Source organism: Boleophthalmus pectinirostris, unplaced genomic scaffold, assembly GCF_026225935.1.
Source record: "Boleophthalmus pectinirostris isolate CB_2022bp ecotype Guang Dong unplaced genomic scaffold, ASM2622593v1 HiC_scaffold_22, whole genome shotgun sequence".
NCBI classification, from domain to species: domain Eukaryota; kingdom Metazoa; phylum Chordata; class Actinopteri; order Gobiiformes; family Gobiidae; genus Boleophthalmus; species Boleophthalmus pectinirostris.
The window spans coordinates 12,519,668-12,541,035 of NW_026571190.1; the positions used below are offsets into that span (position 1 = coordinate 12,519,668).

At 39.0% G+C, this 21,368-nt stretch overlaps 1 protein-coding gene across 6 annotated transcripts in view; it reads left to right on the plus strand.

Annotated features, from left to right (window-relative positions):
- LOC110167606 (teneurin-3-like) overlaps positions 1–21,368 on the plus strand; it is a 595,717-nt gene that overhangs the window by 511,949 nt on the left and 62,400 nt on the right. For 4 of the 6 annotated variants that reach the window (XM_055158090.1, XM_055158089.1, XM_055158088.1 and 1 more), the window contains 3 exons: positions 13,242–13,313; positions 16,371–16,548; positions 19,659–19,679. In XM_055158090.1, the coding sequence (XP_055014065.1) occupies positions 13,242–13,313; positions 16,371–16,548; positions 19,659–19,679 (271 nt within the window). The remainder of the gene's footprint in view (positions 1–13,241; positions 13,314–16,370; positions 16,549–19,658; positions 19,680–21,368) is intronic. The other 2 variants (XM_055158087.1, XM_055158091.1) reach the window with 1 other exon arrangement.

Consider the following 21,368-nt stretch of genomic DNA (forward strand, 5'->3'; position numbering starts at 1 on the left):
TAACAAGAACTGACTTAGCCGGAACTACAGCCGGTGATCTGATATGTGCTCTTAAATAAGTCTCTTACACATAAAATGACATTATAAATTAGTTTTTAGATAGTCACGCTCACAATTTTTGTTGAAAATCAAAGATCTAAACAGGGCTATGAACACTCGTATGGATCACAGGCTCCTGAAAATGTGTTTTAAGGGCCTGTTTACACGAGAACGCTTGCAGGTAAAAATGACAAAATATTTTATCGGAAGTGCCTTTCATTTAGACGGTGACGGCGTTTTTGAAGACGCTCCCCAGTAGAAAATGTGTGGCATGAAAACTTCTGTATATCCAAAGATGCCCTTGTTGCTTTAAGTACAAGCATACCTAATGGAATTCCACACACTTTTGCGTCACGGTATGCACGCAGATTTCCCCCTGAAGACGGTCGTCTAAATGCAGAATAAAAAGTGAAGACGTGACGCCACTTTTGCGTCTTCTGTTCAGACCGTCATCATATAAATGTAGCCTCAGAGTCAATTTTGTGTTTTTTTTCTTGAGTTTTCACACTTATCTTAAAACTTTTTGAAAGTGTTTGCTTATGTTTGTGCTGTGTCACCATGGTAACTCCAAAACATTCCACCATTAGAGATATATGTAGAACACCCCCAGTAGGATGTCACTGCACGGCATCAATATATTATTATGTGTGTATGAGAAATGCCAGCAGAGGGCACAAGGACTCCAGCTAATGGCGCATTGAGGAATGAAGCAGTTTCAGGAAAGTAAAAAAAAAATTGTGCTGCTAATAATGAAATTGAAAGTTTGTGAAAGGAATGTGAGTGCTGAAATGAATAGAGTGACAGTGTATGGACTTTAAAAACATAAAGGAGCCATTTTGAATTGCTAATGTTCATTTCATAACATTACATTAGTTTAAGTAAACTATATATGTGATTATAATTTTATAGGTGCGTAAAAATGTCAAATAGGGGTGAAAACATTTTTGAAAAAGGGTCTATTCATTTTTCCGAGTAGTCCCTGGAAGACCTTGAGGCAATATTTTGTCACAGTCTGGCCGATTATGAATTGGATCTATCTTCAAAAATGCATCAGCAAAATAAAGAAAAATCTAATTAAAACCATTACTTGTTGTTAATGAAAATTGTCAGTAAAATTAAATACGATCATATTTGTTGAAAAATAAACTGTAGTTTTTACGGTACTCTTTTAGATGTCATTAGTTCACATGAAAAAACATATAATATCAAAACAGATTTAGAGTGTTAAAAATCAGCACAGTTTCCATAGTAATTAATAATGCAAAACAAAATAAAACTCCATACACTTCCACTAGAATCATTCAGATAATTTCAACCCTGGAATTGACCATCTCAAGTAAAGAAAAAGTTGCTCTTGAAAACTACCACTTTGTGACATCACAAAGTGGAACTGATAATTTTGAGTTTTAGAAATGTAAACAGACTAATAGTATAATAAATAATAATAATAATAAAAGATTACTCGAACACAACTTCAGTTATGTTTTTGAGGAGGTAAAAAGAGTCTAACATGGTTTAAAGCTGCACTATGTAACTTCACTTTTTTTTTCTTTCCCCCCATGTAATGCCTCAAATTTTAATTACAGTAATGTGAAAAATTACTGTCACTGGCCCAGCACTGGTCTGTTTTCATCTCCAAAGCTCAAAATGCTCTGTTCCACCTTGCGATGTCTTGTAGAGGTAGTTTTCTTTTGTTTCTTTCTTTCATTCTTTCTTTTTTAAGTTTATCATTTATGATCGTGCAAAATAAAACCACAGTGAGAAAGAAAGAATGTAAGGATTTTTTTGTTTTTCGTTTATAGTCGCACAAACTAATAATAATGTTAACGAGGGCATAAAAGTTTATCGTTTATGATCGTACAAAATAAACCACTATGAGAATGAAAAAATTTAAGGATATTTTGTTTTCGTTTATGGTCGTGCAAACGAATTGTAACGTTAACGAAGTCACAAAAGTTTATCGTTTATGATCGTACAAAATAAAAGGAAATGTTTCACAGCAGCACTAACTTAGATTTTACTTAATTACAGGTGGTTTTATAGCTCAAAATACCTTGAAAAACAGATATCCTGACTATGAGCGGGGTCACCTCTCCGCAGATCTGACCTGTAACTTGCTCTGATTTGGTCTCCATGAAGTTACAAAGGTTTAATGCCGTACTGTGAAACATTCCAGACAAAGCAATAACATCTTCATAGAGACAAGGCTTTAACGGATGCTCCAAATGAACAGTTACACAGCGCACCTTTAAAACTCATAATTTTGCGTAATGTGCCTTTAAATTACAGTAACTACGGCGACATTAAAGTATAAAATGGAGCATGTTTCTTGTAGCGGGGATCAGTAGTGCAGTGAGAGCCGTTGCCGTGACATTGAAGCTCCACTTCCTTATGCTGTACAGTGCGTCTGGTTTGGCAGGAAGGACTTTGATGAACGAGTGATTCTTCTGTAGTGTCAGAGGGTTTCCTTAAGCCTCATGCCTGCCTCTGTGTGTGTGTGTGTGTGTGTGTTTGAGACGAGAGAAAGAGAGGGAGGAAGAAAAGGGGAGTGGAGAAGAGAGACGGAGAGAAAAGAAGAGACAGGAAGACAGACAGGGAGGGGCAGAGAGATATAGAGAGATGGAAATGGGGATAGAGAGGGAGAGCGAGAATAGGGAGAAAGGGGTGAAGAGAGAGACAGAAAAGGGGATGGGAGAAAGAGTGGGAAGATAGGGGAAGGATGGGAAAGAGAGAAACAGAAAGGGGAAGAGAGAGAGACGAAAGAAAAAAAATGGGAAGGGGGAGAGAGAGAGACAGAAAGGGAATAGAGAGAGGGACAGAGAGAGAGAGAGAATGGACTAGAGAGAGAAAGTAGGAGAAAATGGGGAGAGAGAGTGGTGAAGAGAGAGACAGAAAGGGGAATGGGGAGAAACTGGAAGGAGGGGAGAGATAGAGAAACAGAGAGGGGAAGAGACAGAGAAAGAGAGAGAGAGAGAAACAGATAGAGAGTGGGTGAGAGAGAGAGAGAGACAAAAAGGGGGATAGAAAGAGAGGGGGAGAGAGAGAGAAACAGAAAAGCAGATAGAGAGAGGGGAGAGAGAGAGAGAAAAAGCAGGGAGAGAGAGATGGGAAGAGAGAGAGACAAAAAGGGGCTAGAGAGGGGAGGAAAGAAAGAGACAGAAAAGAGGAAGGAGGGAGAGAGGAAGAAAAACAGAGAGAGAGAGAGAGAGAGAGAGAGAGAGAGAGGGGGAGAGAGAGAGAGAGAGACAGACAATGGACCTGAGAGAAAGAGTAGGAGAGAGAATGGGGAGAGAGAGTGGTGAAGAGAGAGACAAAAAGAGGGATGGGGAGAAATAGGAAGGAGGGGAGAGATAGAGAAACAGATGGGGAAGAGAGAGAGAGAAGCGGATAGAGATGGAGGAGAGAAAGAGCGACAAAAAGGGGATAGAGAGAGAGGGGGAGAGGGAGAGAGAAAAGCAGATAGAGAAGAAAAGCAGATAGCGAGTGGGTGAGAGAGAGGGAGACAAAAAGGGGGATAGAAAGAGAGGGGGAGAGAGAGAAACAGAAAAGCAGATAGAGAGAGAGGGGAGAGAGAGAGAGAAAAGCAGAGAGAGAGAGATGGGAAGAGAGAGAGACAAAAAGGGGATAGAGAGGGGGAAAGAAAGAGACAGAAAAGCAGATAGAGGATGGGGAGAGAGAGAGAGGGAGAAAAACAGAGAGAGAGAGAGGGAGAGAGAGAGAGACAGAAAAAGGGATAGACAGAGGGGGAGAGAGTGACAGAAAACAGACGGGGGGGGGATTATGGGAAAGATGGGGGAGAAAGAGAGGGATGGAGAGACAGAAATGGGGATGGAGAGTGCGCGAAAGAAAGCAGGGTACGAGAGAAATTGGAGACAGAGAAAGAGAGGGGGGCAACAAAGGGAGGCCAAAATTTAGAAAAGGGGGTACCAGGAGAGAGAAAGATAGAAAGAGAAGAGCAAGAAAAGGTGAAAGAGAGACACAGAGAGCACAAGAGAGAACAGAGAGAAGGAGAGGTAGTGAGAGAGACAGGGACGAACGGATGGAGGGAGAGAGAAAGATTAACACAGGAAAAGCAACGGTATAAGGGGTGCCAAGAGAGACAGAGAGAGAAAGAGAGAAATTGTGTGTAGTTGTGACCAGTAAAGCCGCTCTCTCTATTATTCTCACAGTGAACAGCTCAGCCTCAGTGCACCAGGCTCTGCTCCACAGCACACAGAATACACACAGAATGCTACCTCAGCCAACAAGCTAAATCTACTCCAAACACACCAAGTTTAGTTCACTTTAGCCAATAAAATACATCTTTTAAAAGTTAGTATTTCTCATTTTCCAAAACCAGCTCAGAGGTAACGAGGATTTAGCTTTAACATTTAATGGGATGCACTCTGCTTCCTATGTTAAAGGGACAGTCCAGAATTTTCGACATAGGGCCTCATTTCCTAGTGAGCCAGAGTGTTGGAGACGTGTGGAGACACTTTTTTTAAATATTCCATCCAGTCCTTGTATTTGCAGAGGTCACTGGTGCTAGGCTAGCGCATGTCAAGCCATAGTTAGCCTGCCACTAAAAACAGTCTTACCCACGCCACAAAACACCTGAAACAAATCTATTATTACGCCAGACTGTCGATGTAAATGTCTGTGTTGATAGAATAATGTTTGAAATAAAACTAACCTTGCATCGCATGAATCGTTGTATGTTGAGGGACTATTTTACTTTGCCAGTAAGATAGGAGCTTGGTGATATCAGTCCACCGCTGCTGAGACATAAATCTTTCAAATGCAAAGCTGGTATTACTTCTAAAATTATTCTATCGACAGAGACGTTCACATCGATAGTCTGGCGTAGTAATAGATTTGCTTCGGGTGTTTTGTGGAGTGGGTAAGACTGTTTTTAGTGGCAGGATAACTATGGCCATTGACATGCACTAGCCTAGCACCAGGGACCTCTGCAAATACAAAACTGGATGGAATATTTAAAAAAAGTGTCTCCACACGTCTTCAACACTCTGGCTCACTAGGAAATAAGGTCCAATGTCCAAAATTCCAGACTGTCCCTTCAAGGAGCTTGTCTTGATAAATACTCAAAGTACATCATGCATTCTAACTGTGAGACTGTAAAATACTGTATATTCTGTTGGTTTTAAATAGCATTTTCTCAAGTAATAACCAATTGTCGGGTTTCAGATGACATAACAACATTCTATAGATCTATAATATTTAATACAAATGGGGGGCAGCTAGAATTGATATTATCAAAATACAGATATTTGTTGCAATACAGTGAGTTCTTGGGTGTAGTCACTAATAGAAATGATCAGGTTCAACATTTGTGAATTTACCTCGTAGATATTTCAAAGCAAAGTGCAATGTTATCAGTAAGAAAATCTGTGTCTTATCCCCCATCTGGGAGTATGGCCCCGTCACATTCAGAGTAGCTCAGTTGGTCAAATGTTTGTCCACGGATCTGAAGGTTGACAGTTCGAGTCCCACTCTCACAGATGATTACTGTTGTTGTGTCCTTGGGCAAGACTTAACCCTCCTTGCCTCCATACCACCTCATTTGCATACACTGGTGAATGGGTGAGCGGTTCCTTGATGTAAAGCGCTTTGAGGGCCTTGAAGGCGGAAAAGCTCTGTATAAAATGCAGCCATTTACCCATACAGACGCTGCTGTCAGGGTCGTCTTTTATCATCTAATCACGCAACTTGTTAGTATGAATCAGGGGAAACCAACTGCCTCAGACTATCCCAGACATCTGCTTCTCTGTCATGGTGCATTTTCAAGAGTTAATAAATTATAAATGGTAAATGGAGCTTGGATAAGGAAACGACTGCATGACATTCCAGACAGTTTTTCTGTGTCATGGTGCAAGGAAAGGACTACGTGGGTGGGATTAAAAGTTCAAACTAAACATGTTGCTGGTTCATGGTTTGAAATCAGGTACCATTTTTTGGTTCAGTCCTCGAGTACATAACTTAAAGAGGGAGTATTTTACTTCTGTGGGGTTTTAGAACAATGGCAAATACTGCATGTTTAATATAACCAAGCATAACTTTTCAACCGTAAAAGATAGAAATTTACTCACACGCTCGCGGCATGATGACGTTGAGAAAACGAGTATAGGATAGTATAGAATAGGAACTTTGTTTTCTGCCAAATGCATGTGCTCTTTCCATTTTGATTGGGTCAAACTTTGCTAAAGAGTGTGGTGAGTCAAGATGGTCGACTGCTCTGAGCGTCTATGTTTGTAACAATTGAAAAAGCCGCTCTTACTGCAGTTATTTCTCAGGTAAATGGTAAATTATGCATCTTGGTCTGCGTAATTGCACATCCTTTGTTATTTTTATTTGAAAGGTTTATTTCACTCAAAATGTCCAAATCCAAATGTAATGTACACCATGGAAATGCAGGAAGTGATGATGGCTCTATGCCCTGTACTTTATAGGAGCTGTTTCCATCACTGGCATCAGTAAAGTCATGGGGCCATGGCACTTCTTTTTGTTTTGTTTTGTTTTGAGGGCAATAAGGATATTTTTTGTTTACTTGCACTTTTATACAGGTTTGCTTTTTGTTTTGTATGAAAGAATTTTATTTTCCGTTTTGTATTTCTGGTCCTGTTACTTTTATTCCAGCCATATGACACAACTACAGCATGCAAATTGTGAAATAACAGGTTATACTGAAAAAAGATGTATAACGTCATTAGGGGGTAAAAGAGAGAGTTTTAATAGCAACATTAAGAAAAAAAATCAAGGCGAGGACAGATGTACTATAAATGCTCTTAGGTTAGGTTAGGTTGCTTTACTCGTACTCATAGGTAAATTTATTTAGCAGATTTAAGGTCTGGAAGGATTAACTGCTAACACATAACATATTTAGATCACCACAGTACCTTTTATTGTTTTGAAAATTCTATATTTGCCGAAAACTTTTCACATGTTTTCTAAGTCTCCCCTCCCTTTGCTCTCTGTGTTAAGTCACTCGTGAGGAGGTTCGAATAAGTCCCAAGATCACTAAATTGCTGAAACATGCATGGATGACATTTGAAACCTCTTCAGGCATGTTTTTGATGGGGAAGAATGTCATAACATGGAGGAAAGGTTTTTTTTTCTTCTTCTTCTTTTGTTCTCCTCATACTAATAGCTTAAATATCTGGTACTGTTGCTGATTTTTGTTCTAGAAATGATATAAACACCTCCTTCACTTTATTCCTATTTTTATCTTCTGATCAGGACTAAGTAAAATGACGTCTCTCTTTTTTGCATTTTGTGCCTGATGACTGGCAGGTGGGGGCAGGCTGTGGCATTTATTATAAAGGTCATCTCATCAGAGCAGACTCTCCTTCATATCTGACCATTCAAACCCATTCAATCTCACTCCATGTTCTATTGTCTGCCGTGGGCTTACATAACTGAGGACGATTACACCAGACTGAGGCTTTAACGCACAAATGCATAAACAAACTGACGAACAGGGGAGATGTGTTGATTGTAATCTTTTAAAAAAATTCATGTTCATTTTCATATTGGTGCCGAGTTTTGCTCAAAGACACAACAACAGTGTTTGATCTGGTGTGTTTGGAATGCAGGGGAATGACTGATTCCAGGACTAAAACAGGACTAAATGAGAAATTACCTAGGACTAAAACGGGACTAAAACAGGACTAAAACAGGACTGACCTAGGACTAAAACAGGACTAAAACAGGACTGGCCTAGGACTAAATCAGAACTAAAACAGGACTTAAATAGGACTTAAACAGGACTAAAACAGAACTAAAACAGGACTAAACCAGGACTGACCTACAACTAAAACAGGACTAAAACAGGACTGACCTAGGACTAAAACAGGACTTAAATATGACTTAAACAGGACTAAAACAGAACTAAAACAGGACTAAACCAGGACTGACCTAGAACTAAAACAGGACTAAAACAGGACTGACCTAGGACTAAAACAGGACTGATCTAGGACTAAAACAGGACTAAAACAGGACTAAAACAGGACTGACCTAGGACTAAAACAGAACTAAAACAGGACTGACCTAGGACTAAAACAGATCTGAACCAGGACTGACTGTCGGAACGGGCCTGGAGGTGTGCCTGCGTAGACCATCGGGTGACCAGTGCAGAGCTCCGCGCCTCATGGAGCTAAGCAGCTGTCACCCGATCGCGCTTAGCGGACACCCTGCTCTGTGGTTCATGGCTCTCTGTCTCAATTCTAAGATAAGTCCTGGTTTAGCCCTGGTTTAGCCCTGGTTTAGACCTGACCCGTGTGTAATCACTACTTGCTCGCAGACCCGCCTGTAAAATTCCAGAACATTAAAACCCGCCCATTTCAGCAATGTCCCGGTGCAGGACTGTGATGAACTCAATGATTTCGAGTTTATTTATATTATTTAAATTTATTTACCAATGCCCTCACTGCTTAGCTTCCGTTGGACCTTTGCGAAGCTGAAATGTGTGTGTGTGTGTGTGTGTGTGTCAGTCAGAATGAGCTCATGTACCACTGGTGGTGTTCACAAGGACATCACTGGGCTTTCATTAGGACAAACGAACAGAGCTACAGTCTTATCTGGTCCTCTCCCAGAGCCACACGTCCTTTAATCTGCTAATTAAAACTCACTTTTACTGACGCTACACACACACGCACATACGCACACAGATACACACGCTCACATATATACAAACAGTGTCAGAGCTGTACTTGCACTTATCATCATTGGCCTCTCTTTCAACTCAGCAGGAGCATCTACGACCTCTTCAAAACCTCTACTCTCTCTCCAGCTCTCCTTTTCCTTCTATGTTTCTCCTCTGTCTCTATGTCACCCTCTCTTATGGTCACTCTCTCTTCTTTTCCCATCTCTATGTCTTTTTATTTTGTGCTCATTGTCTCTCTCTCTCACTTTCTTTCTCTCTATACCGCTTTCTCCTTTCTCTCTTCCTACAACTCTATATAACTCTATATTCTCTTTTTGTCAGACTCTCCTACCTATCTCTATTTGTCATCTTTTTATCTTGTGTGTTCAATATCTCTCTTCTCCCTCCCTTCTTTCTCATTTGTTTTGTTATATCTTCTCTTTCTCCTTCTCTTATTCTTCCCTAAATCTGTATCTACCACCCCCCCTCTCCTCTTCCAACTTTCTATTCTCTCCCTTTCCCCCTACCATCCCCTCTCTCCTCCCTCCCTCGCTCTCACTCTCCCTCTTCTTCTCCACTCCACTCACGTTCGCCCACATACATGTCACCGGGTTTGCGTGGAGCCCCGTTCGCGCAGCATGCGGCCCCCCCTGCTGGTCTGGCCTCTGTTGATCAATCAGCACCTTCTAATGGAGCCGAGATGAAAGGGCGAGCGAGGGATGCGGAAAAAGGGGGAGAGAAAGAGGGAGAGAGGGAAAGAGGAGGTGGGGGGGAACCAGTGTTTCGGGAGCTATGGGGCCAATAGCGAAATTTCACGCCGAGATAAAAGAAGAGTTAAGCAGAGCATCTTCACAGCAGAAGTTGCGGTGTGTTTTGAATGGGAGATATGCAGAACAGTGAAGGGGGAGAGGGCTATATCAAACATGGTGGGCGGAACTGTTGTGTTGCATTAAACTGGAGCTGTTCTTTACAAACTTCAGGGCAGTTCTCGGAGCATGACGTGTCCTTAAAGCTCCTATATTACGCAAAATTTACTCTTGTGAGCTTTAAGTCATGTCATAATATTGTTACCTCATCCAAAACATACCCAGAGTTGTGTTTTTGTTTCATTCATGCAAGTTTGAGTAATCCTTTATTATTAGTTAGTACATCTCCAATGCTCAAAATGCTCTGTTCCAACTTGTGATGTCATGTAGTGGTGGTTTTCAATTCAGCAGCTACATTTTAGTTCAGTTGAGATTGGTAATTCCAGGGCTGAAATTATCGAAATGACTGAATGATGAAAAACACAGTGGAGCATTTCCTGTACTGACATCAGAAGGTGGAAGAGAAGAACTTGGTCTAAATTTGCAGGGTTTGTGTGTTGAATCAAACAAAACACAACTCCAGGTTTGTTTGAGACGAGGAAACAACATTATCACATAGATCAGATAATATCGGCCAATATACACCGGACTGTAGGGGTGTGCAAAAATATCAAAATATTGATATATCGTATTGTTTAATGTGACAATACAGTTTTGATATCGGGGACTGCTGTATCGATATATCACCATGAGTATTTTTTGGTATATTTTACTAAATTATTTTGTTACAGCGCTACATTTTTGTTGTTTATTCAGAGGAGAGTTAATACGACACATTTGACATATTCACTGTTTTGATGATTAAAATAAGAACAAACAAACAAGAAGTGGTTTCACAAAGACTTTTAGTATCACAGCCATGATTTAGCCTTTATTTTTTATTGAACCGTATCAAATTGATTAGAAATATTTCGTATCGACCCGAAAGCTCACTGTATCAAGGTATGTATCATATCATGGCCTACGTATCGAGGTATGTATCGTATCGGCAACTTCTAAATGATACCCAGCCCTACCAGACTGTGAAGCCATTTTAGTTTAAGCAACAATATCTCCATGGAGACAAGCAGGTGGCAGAAAAAGTGACACAGTGTCTCTTTTAGCATAAATATTTTCTTTCTTCAAAGTTTCGACAGATGCAATCCGTTAATGTGAAACAACTATCTCTAAATCCTACCAAACCCCATCCTCCTATAGTATTAACCACTTCAGTGTAAAGCATAGTGATGACCTACTTGGCTTTGGCCCGTTGCATTGTGGGAACAGCAGCCCGGCTCTCTGATCGCTCAGTGGGGGGCATTTAGGATCACAGGGAATACATTAGCATAGCATTGAGGTGCCTCTGGTTTAGACTCCCAATACCAGGACATCCTCTGCTGCCCGCTGTCCACTGACACCCAGATCACTGTTCCAGTGAAAAGTTCAGGATCAGGAATAAAGGTTGCTGAACTTTTTTTTTTTTTTTTTATTAATTATTTGATCTGTAAATGTTATTATTTGGTATATCCAACATGTGTAGGACTTCATTCCAAGTCAGTCTCCCTGCTAAGAGCTCAAAATGCTCTGTTCCACCAGCTGATGTTCTGAGGTAGTTTCCTCTGTTTGCTTGAAGTGGACAATACTAAAAGTTGATGTATACTTTTTTTTTTTTTTTTTAAATAATAATTATTATTGTATTTGTATATAATTTTCAACACAAAATATATTCTGTAACTAGTTCTAGACCAGGGGTGTATTTATTGAAAAATGTCAACAACATCTGCATGTTTTCTCTTCTTTCAAGATATGTAATGTTAAACCTTTACTTATTGAAATAAATGTTTAATAATAGTTTTGCATAAACATTGGATCTGGAACAAGCAAAATATAAAATAATGATAATAATATAATTATATCTTGAGCCAAATGTGGCCCACAGGCCTGAGTTTGATATGTCTGTTTTAAAATCTAAAAGTATTCAGGACTGTTTATGTATTTTCCAGCTATTGCTTGTGGCTTTACTTACATTGCTTCACAATAGTTTTTAATCTAAAATATGTTTTACCATGTTTTTATCTTGTATCTTTAAAGGTCCTATAAAATTTACTCTTGTGAGCTTTAAACCATGTTAGACTTTTGTTTTTCTCATCAAAAACATATGTTTTGTTCCCTTCACACTTGTTAGAGTAAGTTTTTATTGGTAGTCTGAATACATCTCCAAAGCTCAGAATACTCTTCCACCTTGTGATTTCATGTAGTGGTAGTTTTCAAATTAGCAGCTCCTTTTTACCTTTAGTTCAGAGACTGACAATTCCAAAGCTGAAATTGTTGAAATGATTCTACTGTAGTGAAGGTGTATGAAGTTTAAAAACACAACAGAGCACTTCCTGTATTACTAGAAAAGAGTGTTTTTAGACTCAGAGAGGACCACAGCTCAGGGTTTGTGTGTTAAACATGTGTGAATGAAATGAAACAAAACTCCAGGTATGTTTGTGATGATGAAACACCATTATAACATAGATCAGAAAATAGCGTAATCTGGGCCCTTTAATGGTATTAGACTGACTGTCACACCAATCAATAATGAATCAAGTCCACTTATTGACTATCCTTACCCAATTTGAATCTTACATTGCATAACATTGGCCCAATTTTGTATTATTGTGAAATGTATAATTCCCGACCCATTTTTAGTGAATGTAATGCCAGCTAATGATAAGTACTTGGACGCCGCTGTCCAAGATGGCGGCAGCGTGTTAATAATTCACTTCACCACAGGGGGCGTGCTTTGATGTCTCACTTTGAAGAATGAGAACAGCCTTGTCTTTCCTCTGGTCTAAGTCTGTACAATCAGTTAAATGCTTGTGTAATCTCATTCACTGCATTCAGATTACAGATTAAAGCCCAAATATCATAGAGTTTGTGAGGAGGTTGAGCTGTGTCCTCTATAAATACTTTTTGATCAAAGGAGTGTGGCTGCCATGAGTTTTTCATTTTCAAAAGGATTTTAAATGTTACTAAAAACAGCAGCATCAGAAGTCTGCGAGCTGCTTAATTCTAAATATTAATTATCAAGTGTTTTATTGACTGGAAACCCAGGAAACAGAGATGAATGTTGAGTGCTGATCATTGGCTGATCAACCCTACTTCATTTCTACGTCAGAATATATTCACTACTTTTTTCTAACATTGAAATAAAGTAGGATTGCACATGCCTGAAAATGTGTTTATTTGAATGCAAGTGATAGGAACTTTAACTTTGTTCAGGGTTGGAAAATGATGTACTGTAGCTTTAAGAGTCAAGTTTTGGTTCAGTAGGTGCCCTTAACAAAGCCTGACCAAAATATTGTTGGTAGTGCAAAAGAAAAACATTTACATTCTTTATTTAAACATAATTTGCTCATAAGAATATTACAATATTCTGCGCTTTACTTTCAAAATACCCGGGTGATCTAGGGATGAATTATATACAGTATGTTTTGGACTATAAGGCGCACTTTAATTTTTTTAATTTTCTTGAAAATCGTCCTGTCCTGTTGTTTTGCTTAATGCGCCTTATATTCCGGTGTGCCTTATGTATGAAAATAGACGAGAGAATTCAACATTATTGATATTGCGCTTTATAATCCAGTGTGCCTCATAGTCCGAAAATACTTTTATTATTTCATTGTAATAGTTTTACATACCCAATTCCTGATTCGTATTCTCTTCTTTCACAGGAATCTTGTACAAGGGCAACGGTGAGAACGTGTTCGTATCCCAGCAGCCACCTGTCATCAGCAGCATCATGGGTAAGTCCACTCTTTTGCCGCTTTGTTTTGTTTATACCTCTCAATATTTTATAGACAAATTATTTACATTTTGTGCCATGCAGTCGCTTCTGAATCACTAAAAGGTACAGCATTCCTGGTACTAAATATGTAATAACTTAAGTCTAGTAAACACATGTAATTTCATAAGTATTTGATGAGTTTAATGCCATACTGTGGAACATTCCTGGCAACCCTAACCCAGCGCAGTGTAACCTCAACCAAAAAAGTTGCTCAGATGCATTCACGTGAAGGTCCGCCACCTGCTTGTTCCCATGGAGATCTTAGCGTTTTCCCTTGAATGTGGAACTGGAAGCAAGTGACACACATTTCCAATTTACAGGACAAATCCGTGGAGAGGCGATCCCACTTTCAAATATTGCACAAAATCTCCAAAATGCCACTTTAAACTTGGCTTGTAGTGAATCAGACAGGTTCATATTAGGAGCTGTAGTGGGCGGTACCCTGTATTTAACTCAAATCAGTGAATTCTTGCGCACTAAATAATTATACGAACGGGACTTTTGAGGAACAGCGCTGGCAGCTTAATGTGCATCTGTGCTACTCCAGCTCCACTGCGTCTCTGCTGTTAACTTGTCTTTAAAAGCACTCATGGAGGGTCCCACTTCCAAAATAGTCAGGATTTGTTTTAAGTTTTTGTGCAGACGGTTAGAGGACAGGCGAGTTTTCAAGTATTTTTTACAATGTTTATTCAGCGGTCAGCTACAACAGAGACCGTAGACTTTATTCACCTTATTCCAGAAGTCATTTGGGTTGGATTATTTTGCATGGGCTGCCGATTTCCACAGTAAACAAATTCTATCTGGATCATAAAGCAGTTTTAAAGCCTTCCAGTTTTAAAGTGTTGAATTGTTGGTACTCATGAATATATGTTATGCCATAGTTCAAACTCTAAACATATTTGGTTGTCATATATATTTTAGAATATTTAGTGTTTAAAAATGTTAACATTTGAAATACATAACTAGTGGTGTGTTTATGTTGTTTACCTCCATGGTTGGATGTTGCTTTTTCCTAAAAGGCCTTAAACATGTCTATTTTATTGTATTACAATTTATAGCTTAAAAACACTTCAATACACATTCTTTCTGGCTGTCACTTCACAGATCTGACCAGTAACCATTTTCTGGTCATCGCGATAGATTTGTTTCATGTCGTATTGTGGAATATTTCATTCATAGCAATAACATTTTCATGGAGACAAACAAGTGGCGTATCAGCACCAGAAAGGTTACATCGTTTTCTGGTAGATATCCTTAAATTAGAGTAGATTATAGAATTTTGGCAAACTAAGGTCACCCAATAAGTACTGTGCACGGGGCGTCAAAATAGTGATAATATTTGGTTCGAATTATAATGTTCTATCTAATGTTTTTGTTGAAAATGAGTTTATTATTTTTCCTGAATATCTTTGCACACCTTACCTTTGTAGAATGGGTGCATTTTTTTTTATATTTATTGCACAAAAACCCATTTCCTGATTCCATTGTGCTCGATGAGTCAGAACTTTAAACTTCAATATGTCAGAACGCAGATAGAACATTATAATTCTAAGAGGACAAAGTGGCTCTTAATGCCTCACAATTGTAAACAACATCAATTTCTTGCACTCTTAAAGGGCCTGTATGTGGTTGGTCTTTATATAATGCAGTGTACTGTAAATGTAGATAAGTGAAAGAAAAAATTGACTGAAAGTAACGTAAACTTTGGATTTTTCTTTATCATTGTGTTGGGTAATAACTAATAGAGAAGTTTCACCAGTTTCATCCAATCAGGAACATTTCTCATTAAGAATTATGGGAAACAACAATGCCAGACAGCTGATTCTCTGTCATGGTGCATTTTCAAGAGTGAGAATTAAGTCAAAATTACTAGTATCGGTACTATATACTCATATGAGCAGGTATCAATACGAAAAAGAAATCACATTCACTAAACACGAATAAACCTTTCCTGAATTTAGAATGATCCTGACAACAAAGTGTAAAACCACATAGACGAGTAAATCACAACTGTTGAAAAGGAGCCAAGAAAATGAAGTGAGGGAAGTATTTGTTTGTTTTGCAGCTCGTTCTAGCTACGCTCTAAAAAGTGTATCTTTCACTATCGAGCTGTTGCTAAGATTCTACATGTTCTGGGGAGATGGACCAAATGACATATAGAACAACACAGAAGTCTCCAGTGATGGGACAAATACTTAGAGAAATGTACTTAGTTACAGAATACTGAATATCTGATTTAAAATGTATTTTGTAACATATTCCATGTCTAATCAAAGGACTATATTCTAAATACTTGGAATACTTCTAAGGCCGCCACACACTACAGGAGAATTTGCCTGATTTTGGCTGCAATTTGCTTCTCCCCGACTTCGAGGAGGCGTGACCTGACTTTGTACCTTCGTCTGTGATTTTGAAGGCACCCGCTTTACTGTAGACAGGACAGAGCTGATGTGATCGCGCTCACAACTTTACAGCCTGTGGCACGCAGCCACATCCCCTGCAGTCTTTGTGATTGGAGATTTAAAATTTCATAAGATTCTGTTGTGTCTGCGGTGGCTTTTTGTTGCATGTTTAAAATTCATTTAAGACCAAAAAAATCGTTTAACGCTGAAAAATCTTTACACAGATTGCATTTAAATTATAGAGTAACACAGCCACAACATAGTAACTCATTTAAAACAGCTTTATATTAGTTTTGCCATTTTTAAAGCATTTTCTATCACTAATTACCAATGGAAAAATCACACATGCACTCGCCACAAGAGCAGCGTGGTCTATTTCTCACTGACTATGTGCAGTTTGAATGAATAATGTATTCCATTGATTTCAGAAAAGTAACTGTATTCTGAAAACCATGTACATATATTCAGTTACTTCCTTACACTAGTGGCCTCTGCGCTTATCCGTATTTGCGGCTAGAACGCGGAGTATAAATGAGTCTTTAGTGGGCGGGAGTACAGTCCACACATTCCTCACTCATGCTTTAAAATCTAAACTACAAATCTCTCTTGTGTAGGTAACGGTCGCAGACGCAGTATCTCATGCCCGAGCTGTAACGGGCAGGCGGAGGGGAACAAGCTGCTGGCCCCTCTGGCTCTGGCGTGCGGGGCTGATGGGAGTGTGTTCGTGGGAGATTTCAACTACATCAGGCGGATCTTCCCTTCAGGCAACGTCACCAGTGTCATGGAGCTCAGGTAAGAATCAACTACACATAAGAGGCTTTTTCATTAAATATGAAACAGTAGTTAACAACAGGCTGCTTATCACGTATTGCCACATGTCCAGAATTTTAAAATCTCTGTGGATTAAAATGTATCTGGATGACAAGGAAATTCCTGCTGTGTAATTGGCTGTTTGTTGATCTTATTTATGGTTAAGAGTTTAGTGAAGATCGTTCTTTATTTGTTTGTGACAATGTACAAAGGCATTAACCTTGCAAAAGAAAATATTATCTATACCTGATTTAACTACGGCTCCTTTCCATCTGCATCCATATAAAACAAAAACTGGCACGAACTTTGGCATCTGCTGTGTCAGCATAAATGAACACAAATATGTTGATTTATTTCTTGCAAAAACAGTAAAGCGTCCTTGGTTATAAGAGTTATGTAGTCCCCTGCCCTTCATTGCCACGGCACGACTGGAGATGTTCAGATACCAAAGTTTGGACAGTGTAAAACAAGCGCTGTGTGGTGAAGTTTAAATATACAGGCAGTCTAACTCTGTCTGGTGTTATCGCAAATGTGACACAAAAGTGAGAAAAAACTTTGCAAAGCTGCTGTTACTAGACGCCAATGTGTATTCTAACAGCAAGTCCTCACAGGTAGCTTGAATGGAACTGTAAATTCCGGACTATAAGCCGCAAATTTTTTCTCACCCTCTGAACCCTGCAGCTAATTAAACGATGCGGCTAATATATGGACGGATTCTTTGTTTGGCACATTGTCTGTTCATATATACCGTCTATGGTTCACACATGGCTCTAGGGTTCACATGAAGTTGCTACACTAGCTAACGATATTGCCAGCGCACTCACATAGTTTATCGCCATGTGATAAAATAAGTTATGATGCTAAATTAACATTAGTGAGGTGATACGTTTTACCATATGCCTAAATGACAAGAAGAAACGTCTCAAACTTCAGCACTCACACCTGATTGTTAGATCTAGCCCTGCTCCCGTAAGAGCCTGAAATCTGCTGACATCCTCCAAGACGCTGACATGAAGACAAGACAGCACAGAGACTCTTGCAGGAGACATGTGCTGTAGATCGCGGGTGAGACGGGGGTGATGTGCCGAGGAAGATGCTAATTTGATTGTGTTTTGAACAGTTATTTTGCGCTTCATGCACACACCCTCCTCATGGAACACACAAAGAAATGCAGATGATGCAGCTTTTAAGTTAACGGCGATTGATGTGGCTGTCGAAGAAGGAAAGCAAGTTGCTGCACGTGAGTTCAGTTTCAGTGATGGCGAGACTTTGGCGGTGGCAGAGTGACAAATTGACTCAATGCAAAAAGACGACAAAAGCTTTCAGAGTCGATGAAAGCAGACAGCCCAAACTTGAAAACTTTCTTGAAGACGTGGACACCTGCGGCTTATGTTCAGGTGCGGCCTATATATGTACAATTTTAAAATTTAGTTAAAATTTAGTTGATGCAGTTTATATTCAGGTGTGCTCAATAGTCCGGAAAATACGGTAGTTTCATTCAAGTAGTCAGTATTCATTCTTATACTAGCAGAAGAGGTTTGGAACACAGACACTGATTGTATACGCTACAACTCTGGCACTAAACTAAACTGAGCCAAATTAGCTACAGATGCAGCAGCCACCAACTTCCAACTTGACTCTGCACCCTCACGATTATTTCTTTGCCTAAGAGTGGCCACTTTAGAGAGAAAACGGTCATATTTTACAACCAAAACACTTAAGGAGAGTGGAATATGGGCCTGCACGACGGCCAGCTTAGTCATCTTTAGCCTCTTATTGCTTCCTGGTGTTTCGATCTATTGTTGTGTGCAATTTGAAATCATTTGTGGCATTATTTTGGGAGAATTTGAGGACTTGAGTGAAGTGAAGCAGCCCATTACTTGCATTGAAGTTTTCCCCTCAGTAAATATGGCGACTCACCTGACCAAAAATGTCACGGCAACTGTGAGAACTTGAAATTACAGCAGTTGTAAAACACAAAAGTACTGGATGCCAAAAGAAAATCTCAACCTCCATTTGTAAGCGTTTATGTTTCTGCCTAATTAATGAAAAAGTAAGCTTGAAATTGGGACATAGCTGTTGTTTAAAAGGAACTTGTGTAATGTTTTTCCTTGTAATGTATTTGTATATTTAGAAAAGAGAAAAAAGAGTTGAGCAAATTGGAAACTGTGCTATTCCTTTCAAAACATCTGAACTGCCCTAGTCTCTGCCGAAAGTTTAAAGACATAAAAGTCCAGTGATGAGACGGGAGACTGCTCTTTTTAAATCTAACTTGTGGACGCTATGCTACAGTCAACACGGCTAACTACATCTGAAAACTCTTTCCCCTTCAGTGACTTCTGCACTACGGGCTCGTGCTGGGTCCACCTTTTGCTAACTCTCTGTTTCAGACCATTTACTCTGAGCTGTGGTGAAGAAAATTCTGTTTTACTATTTACTAGATGTAACATTGTTGACATTATATTGCGACATTCTCAGTAGGGTTATTTCTGTGTTGTATTTTGTCAGTTTTAAGATGGGTATGCTCACCTCAAACCCTGAAGTGTTTGTTTGCAGATGATCCTGATTTTAATCATTTACAATCATAACTTTACTTGATGGTTTTGGCTGCGGAATCTGGCAACCCAAAAGATGCTTATTCACCTGTCTCAATTATATATTCAGCATTAAAACTAAATAAACGTTAACTTGTAAATTAACTTGTACATCATGTAAATGTTTATTAAATATTCATACAAAAAAATTCGAAGGTAGTTGAGATGTTTTAACTATCTACCTAGAAGCCATATTTTTCTGGTTCACTGAAAAGTATTGATTTTAAGTCCTTATTGTCGTGATTTTTTAATAATGAACCACTCCTAGACGAAAGAGGTTTTTTTTGCATATGTTTTTCTTCTTCTGCTGCTGCACTTTGAATTTTAAGCTTCTGTTCCTATTAACCTGAGAATCTGCGTTAGTATTAGCCTATACACTCTCTTCTCTAAAAGTAGCTCATAAAACCCAGTTCTTGATGAATACTTCTTTGTCCGTCTCTGCATGTCCTCTCCTGACTAACTCCTCTACTCTGCTCTTTTCCTTTTGGCTTTCTAAAGAAACAAAGATTTCAGACATAGGTAAGTGTGATTAACCCTCCATCACAGTCACTACACTGCTCATTCTCCATTTCGCATAATACTTGTCCTTTAATAGAAGTTTCTCCCCCTGTATGTCTGTGTCTCCACTGTCTCCTCTGTCTCCTCTGTTTCCTCTGGCCCTGATCCTGACAAGTGTCCACACAGAATCAAACCTATTCTTCTAGTGTCAGCTCCCAGCAGCTTAGCCATTACTACAGCACCGCCCCAAGCAAGGAGAGCCAGAAAAGAGGGTCAGAAAAAAGAGGCAGGAAGAGAGGTAGCAAGGAGAGTCTGCAAGGAGGGTCGGAAAGGCTCATTCTGGATATTTAGGGTGGATTTCTGTGTTTTTTTAATGTCTGCCCAACTTTTCCATTCTTCGGGTATTAAGGAGGTTTTTGGTTCGAGTTCCGGGTCGCCTTAGTCTTTCTATGCAGAGTTTGTATGTTCTACCCATCTCGGCAGATTAAATTTTTTGCTTCATCGATATATTAATGCTTTTCATCTTCTTGTGTAGGGATGCACCGAGACAATAATGATATCGGATGCCGACACCGATAATGAAAATTTAGCTGGATCGGATATTGACTTCCAAATATCGGTTCATTCAATATCCTTATTGGACATGTACAATGACGTAAAAAGACTATTTACTCCTTGTAGTTGGCCAAGAAAGTCTTCTAATATTTGAACTTTTATTTATACACAATTTTTATGTAGTTACTTGAGAGATACCACATTTGTATCAGTTTTGTCTTATTTTATTTGTGTTTTAATTTAATATATGCTGTTTTCAGTCTCTACACTGGTATCGGTGATGGTTGATATTGGGTATCAGCAAAAACTTTAGTATTGGAATCAGTATCCGAAGTGAAAAAGCTGAATTGGTGTATCTCAATTCTGTCAAGACTTTTTTGTACTCAAAATATATAATATTATCTTTTAGATTGTTAATAGCTATGACAATTGCTCTATTTTTTCATCATTTTGAAACATAGATAGAATACTGACAGTGCATCATCCTGACTTTGGATACTTCTAGGTCCATTGGATTTCCAGTCTCATGAACTCTAATGATATTTTGGTGATTTTTGACTTGCAAAATATTTCATAATTTAGCTTTTGCTGTTAACCACTCAGCTACTGTAGTTTTTTAGAGTGATAAAATAGCAATTAACAATTCAAAACATAATATTACGTATCTCTTTTGAATGATTAAAAGTTCTCAAAATGAGGTCCATGAAAATTAGCAACTGGAGCCCATGTATATGCAGTCCACATATATTTATATAGTCCACCATATCTTTACGATGAATTTAATGCAATCCGATGTAATTTTGGATTAGTTTAGCATCTCCCCACACCAGTCGACATTCACCAATCTCATTCTCTCCTTTCTTCTCTCCTCCTCTGATGTCTCGTCCTTGTCTTTCTCTCTTCTCCGCATCCACCACTTCTCCCATAATGCATTCTGACATATCCAGATGATCAAGTGTTGTTTGCATGTCTAATACTTCAGCGGGATTGGCGCTAATTTGAAATCCACACATTTGTACGTACCCAATTTATTTTCTTAAATAAATTCAGACTGAGGCAGAAAAGAGGAAAATCAGTTGTTTTTGTGCTACTGGTGCCTGTACAAAATGCAGTCCAATTAAATGTGTAAAAGTGTGGAGGGAGGTGGTGCCTTCA